At 50.9% G+C, this 5,527-nt stretch overlaps 2 protein-coding genes across 3 annotated transcripts in view; both read right to left on the reverse strand.

Moving 5' to 3' along the window:
* Arhgef2 (Rho/Rac guanine nucleotide exchange factor 2) overlaps nucleotides 1-2,465 on the reverse strand; it is a 62,714-nt gene extending 60,249 nt beyond the window's left edge. Inside the window, exon 1 of the mRNA XM_026784023.1 lies at nucleotides 2,054-2,465. Coding sequence (XP_026639824.1) covers nucleotides 2,054-2,158 — 105 coding nt within the window. The 5' untranslated portion in view covers nucleotides 2,159-2,465. The remainder of the gene's footprint in view (nucleotides 1-2,053) is intronic.
* Nucleotides 2,466-3,711: 1,246 nt separating this feature from the next.
* Ssr2 (signal sequence receptor subunit 2) overlaps nucleotides 3,712-5,527 on the reverse strand; it is a 7,245-nt gene continuing 5,429 nt past the window's right edge. For both annotated transcript variants that reach the window (XM_005356857.2, XM_026784219.1), the window contains exon 6: nucleotides 3,712-4,243. In XM_005356857.2, the coding sequence (XP_005356914.1) occupies nucleotides 4,133-4,243 (111 nt within the window). In that variant the 3' untranslated portion in view covers nucleotides 3,712-4,132. The remainder of the gene's footprint in view (nucleotides 4,244-5,527) is intronic.

Below are 5,527 nucleotides of genomic sequence, written 5' to 3' on the forward strand. Positions count from 1 at the left end.
TGAGTTCAGGCCAGCCTGGGCTATGTGCTGAGTTCAGGCCAGCCTGGGCTATGTGCTGAGTTCAGGCCAGCCTGGGCTATGTGCTGAGTTCAGGCTAGTCATGTCTATACAGAGACAAGTTTTGAGATTCTGTCTCAAAAGCAAGTGAAAATAAACATGCTAACTGCCAGCATGTCAGTAGTGGGGCACACCTTTGATTCCAGCACTCAGGAGGCAGAGGCAGGCGGATCTCTGTGAGTTTGAGGCCAGCCTGGTGTACAAGAGCTAGTTCCAGGACAGGAACCAAAGCTACAGAGAAACCCTGTCTCCAAAACCAAACCAAAACGAGTCAAACCCATGCCAACTGCCATCTGCTGGTGATCCTTGGGCAAGCCGATTCACTTTGCCCTTCATGACCTATTGAATAAAATTATTCAACTAGCTGTCTTATGGCTGTTAGGTTTCAAACAGGGACAAATGGCTGAGGACACATACCAAAGTGGACCTGGCCACCAGGTTCTCCCTGCATCCCTCAGCCCCGTTACAGGGCCCTTGTGGCTGGCATACCCTCCAGCCCGGGGGGCTAGGCTGCCCTTCCCTATATAATCCAACCATTTGGTTACCTGATCTCTTTGTATTTTGGGCCTCCTAGATGTTGTACCTGGTTCCCATCTCTCCCTGCTCCGTCTCTGGACTCCCCTAGAGATCCCTGTCTCTGCCTATGCTCTCTACATATCTGTAATAAACTTTCTCCTCCACCATACCCGGGAGCGGGAAAGCCAGTCATCTTTCCTTTTTCTTTCTCTTTTTTCATTCAACGGTCAGTCATTCTTTGCTCTGAAGTCCTTGCTGTGGTAAAGGAAGGCAGCTGCTGCCAGAAGGAACCATGTACCCTTTCCTACCAACCATACATGAGAAGGCAATGGCAACCATGAAGGCAACGCAGGGGAGATGCCTGTCATCTTAGCAGGGAGGATCATGGAAATCCATTAAACAATCTGTGATGTCCAGATTAGGATGCAGGCTCCGAGATGACCGAGGTTAACACTAGTGGTCAGTGCTGCTGTTCCCCATGGTGTTCTGTGTGGTCAGTGCTGCTGTTCTCCATGGTGTTCTGTGTGGTCAGTGCTGCTGTTCCCTATGGCCCAGTTGTGCATCCAAGAGACAACGTCCCATGCCTGGATTGCCCTATTCTCTCTGCAGCATAGACTCCTTCACCAGATCTGAAGGCAACTGACTGCATCTGGTACCAAGTTGAGTGAAGGTGATGAGCTGCCTGGGTGCTACGGGAGGGCTAGCCCGCTGCACTGCAGAAGGCAGAGGGGACTGGGCATCTGCAGGATTACTATCTTTCCTTTTAGGGTGGAGCCTCAGTCTGGGCACTTAGTCTTTGGGGTGATGAGCTGCTCCCCTCTCCTCTAACAGATGTGCACACAACCTGAGATGAGTGTTCAAAGCCTTGAGGTTTGCGCGTGAAGGAGCCTTTTGGCACCTGTCCTCCTACCAGGTGGCCTGAGGTGGAGGCGGGCAGTCTGTCTACAGACACCAGCAGCCCTTACACTCCCCTGGCCTCTACTCCAGGGAGGCTCAAATTCCACCCTGACTCCACGGCAGCTGATATGGAGAGATGAAGTTTCCTGTTTGGCCTCTTTCCAAGAACCCGACATTCACTGCCTTCACCCTATCCTCATCTGTGAGCTCCTGGGGTTCCCGGTTCACCTCCTTCCCCACAGTGCCCTTGAGCTGTGGAGGGAAAAGGAGAGACTCCCTAGCTTTCCGTAAGGGACCGCTGAGACTGAACGGTAAGAAAAAGAAAGCTTTATGTCACCTGCCCAAATCCATCCTGTTTTGGGCAGGGAGAGCCTTCCTCCTGCGTCTTAACTCTATCTGCACCCATGGGAAATAGCGCTCCCCTCTCTGGAAATAAATTGCTTAGAATGACACAGCAAGGTCCTCCCCAGCAAATGGGCTGCCCCTTTCTACGCCCCTACACCTGTTCACTCGGGTCCCAGTCTGGGAGTCCCCAGGTTCCACTGGCACACTATGAGCAAGAGCAAGCATCTTGCTTTCTGACCTGGCTGGTGCTGGGGTGTCCAAGCTGCAGGGCCTGAAAGGAGGATGTGAGCCGGCTGAGGACCACTCCATCTGGACCTTCCCGTTGTCTCCATGTCCTTTTCATCTTCCAGGGACCCAGAGGCGCCTACAGCTGGGTAAAGGAAAGGTTAAGCCTGTTGGGCAGGGGAGCTGAAGAGCGGAATCTAAAGGGGAAACTTGGTAGGAGAAACAAAGCCAGTATTTGTTGGGCTTCCCTCCTGCTTGGGAGGGTGTTCTCACACCACGGCATTCCTGGGTTGGCCAGAGTCAGTTCACAGTAGCTTCTCCACAGAGCTGCTGCAGTCAAAGTGACTTTTTTCACTGGCTGCATGAAGATTCACGGAAGGAAACCCACAACTTCTTCCAGGCCTGAAAAGTTAACATTATTGGGTAGTGGTGGTGCACACCTTTAATCCCCGCACTCAGAAGGCAGAGGCAGGCGGATCTCTGCGAGTTTGAGGCCAGCCTGGTCTACAGAGTGAGTTCCAGGACAGCCACAGCTATGCAATAAGGAGACACCATCTCAAAACAAAGTCAACCTTGAGAAGCCATTTCCTTTAATAGCACTGTTACTTTTATGTGTGGATGCCATCAAAGAGTGTTGGATCTACTGCGACTAGAGATAGAGGCCACCTGCCATAGACGCTAGTTTCAAAGTCTGGGTACACTGCAAGAACAGTATGTGCTTTTAACTGCTGAGCCATCTTTGTTCGCTTTTTGAGACAGGGTTTTTCTGTATAGTCTTAGCTGTCCTGGAACTCAGAGTTCCTGCCTCTGCCTTTTGAGTACAGGGATTAAAAGCATGAACCACCACTGCCTGGTGGCATTTGGATTTTTCAAACCATAATTTTAAGGCTGGAGGACTGGAGAGATGGCTCAGCAGTTAAGAGAACTGCCTGCTCTTCCAAAGGTCCCGAGTTCAATTTCCAGCAACCACATGGTGGCTCACAACCATCTGTAATGAGATCTGGTGCCCTCTTCTGGCCTGCAGGAATACATGCAGGCTACATGTTGTATACACAATAAATAACATAATTTAAAAAAGATTACGATTGTATCAATTGGGCACCTTGTGCCAGTAGTCTGGAGGCTGTGAGCTACCATGTGGATGCTGGGAGTCAAACCCAGATCCAACAGAAGAGGAGCCAGTGCTCTTACCCACTAAGTTGCCTCTTCCATCCCTAAAATCGCCATGTGGCTCAGTGGTTCTCAACCCGCCTACGCTGTGACCCTTTAATACAGTTCCTCACGCGCAGTGACCCTCAACCACCAGATTATGTTGTTGCTACTTCATAACTGTAATTTTCCTAGTTATAAATCATAATATGTCTGATATGTAGGGTATTTCATATGCGACCCCTGCGAAAGGGTCCTGACCCACAGGTTGAGAACCACTGACTGTTTTCTAGAAGAGTCAGTAAACACATCAGGCTCCTCAGGGCATGAGGGCCTCTGCGAACCTTCTCTAGTGTAGAGAGCTAGCAAGGGAGACTTAGGGGGCTGTGTGGTGAAAGCAGAGAAAAAAAAGATGACCAGAGTTCAAAAGCAAACAGGTACATCCCTGAGAGCAGACCATACCCCAAGGCCCACAAAGTCTGGGTTTGCCCTGGACATGGGTTCCCAGCAAGACAAGCACACTGGTGTGGCATTTGTTTTTATTAGAAAACCCATTAGGTGAGTGCCCCTAACGCAGGCAGGCAGAGCCTGTTTAGGCCCCACAGCTCTCATTTAATCTTCTACCCTCTTGTGAGGAGCTGCCAGGGGATAGGGATGCCAGGCAGAGTCCAAAGGCCTCTCCTGGACCCCCAAGAGTTCACATTGCAGTAACATGCCAACAGCACCAGATGGGAGCCTCAAGCCCAAAGCTGTGGCTAAAGGCAGTACTGTTTTATGGCTTCAGTGAGGACAGGGAGGCTCGCCAGCTCCCAGGTCTGCCCTCTGCATTCAGGCTGAGTCAGGATCCAGGACAAGATGGCCACGGGCCAAGGGAACACATCCGCTACCCTATGGAGTCTAGAAAACACCTGGCTTCTTGAGAGAAGGGTCGAGGAAGCTGCACTCAGTTCTTCTTGGGTTTGGGAGTATCGTATTTCCTCTTGCTGGAGTACCACAGGAGAAGGGGGATGCCTATGGAGGGCAAGGTCATGACTCCAAAGGCTGCCCAGTCCAGCTGTGGAGGAAAACAAGAGCTCGCTTAGGAGTCTGGATGCAGATGCAGGACAGAACAGGGACCAAGGGAGCAGAGTTCCAGCCTCTGCCCAGACCAGCGGCTACTTCTCAGGGTGTGGAGCCCAATCCTCACCTCACTCAAATCCTAGACAGTCCCTAACAGTCGATCCCCTTCATATGTCACCTTGCTCTGTCTTCTAGCCTAGTTAAGCACTGGACCTCCCAGGTCTTTAGCCACACCTGCTGCTCTCAGCCTGCCTTCCTTGCTTGACTGGCTGAACCCTCTCCGGAGTCAAAGGGACAGCTGGTGTGGCTCCTAGCTGCTCCAGGACCCTGTGTGACACCTCACCGCAGCACTTCCCGCCACGGCCTCACCGAGTCTATGAGAGCAGGTGAATTTTGTTGCTGCTGAGGTTATATACTGTCTCTTGTAGCCCAGGCTGGCCTCAAACTGGCTAAATAGTTAATGAAGCTCCTGATCGTCCTGCCTTCATTCCCCTAAAAGCTGGGATTACAGGTGTGCCACCAGGGCTGGTTTTACTTTTTATTTTTTAAAGTGTGTACTACCATTGCCCGGCACTATGTTTGTTTATTTAGTTTTGAGTTTTCTTTTCTAAGATTTATTTATTATGTATACAATGTTCTGTCTGTATGCATGTTTGCTGGCCATAAGAGGGCACCAGATCTCATTACAGATGGCTGTGAGCCACCATGTGGTTGCTGGGACTTGAACTCAGGACCTCTGGAAGAGCAATCAGTGCTCTTAACCTCTGAGCCGTCTCTCCAGCTCTCAGGGCTGGTTTTATAGTGTTGGGGTAGAACCCAGGGCCTTGTGCATGCCAGGCAAACATGCTACTGCCCGAGCCATATCCTCACGCCAGGTAATCTGTAACGGGAGAGACCGTCGTATATGGAGCTTCTGGATGAATAAATGGATTCCCTCATTTAGTGTTCACTCAGCCCTGGAAAATTCTCTCCAAGCTCCAGCTGGGTGAGGTGCTGCATGACTTAATCCCAGCACCCAGGAGACAGAGGCAGGTGGAGCTCTGTGAGTTCCAGGCCAGCTAGGACCTAAAGTTTAAGCAGCTATCTCCCATTATGAGTCTACGGAGCCCGACTGGCTTCCACTCTAGACTGAGCAGAAAGCAAGGCCAGCTTCATGGTGCTGGCTCTTTTTTTTTTTTTTCCAATTTTTTAAAATATTTATTTATGCCGGGCGATGGTGGCGCACGCCTTTAATCCCAGCACTCGGGAGGCAGAGGCAGGCGGATCTCTGTGAGTTCGA

The sequence above is a fragment of the Microtus ochrogaster genome, chromosome 21 (genome assembly GCF_000317375.1).
Source record: "Microtus ochrogaster isolate Prairie Vole_2 chromosome 21, MicOch1.0, whole genome shotgun sequence".
In the NCBI taxonomy this organism is placed as follows: Eukaryota; Metazoa; Chordata; class Mammalia; order Rodentia; family Cricetidae; genus Microtus; species Microtus ochrogaster.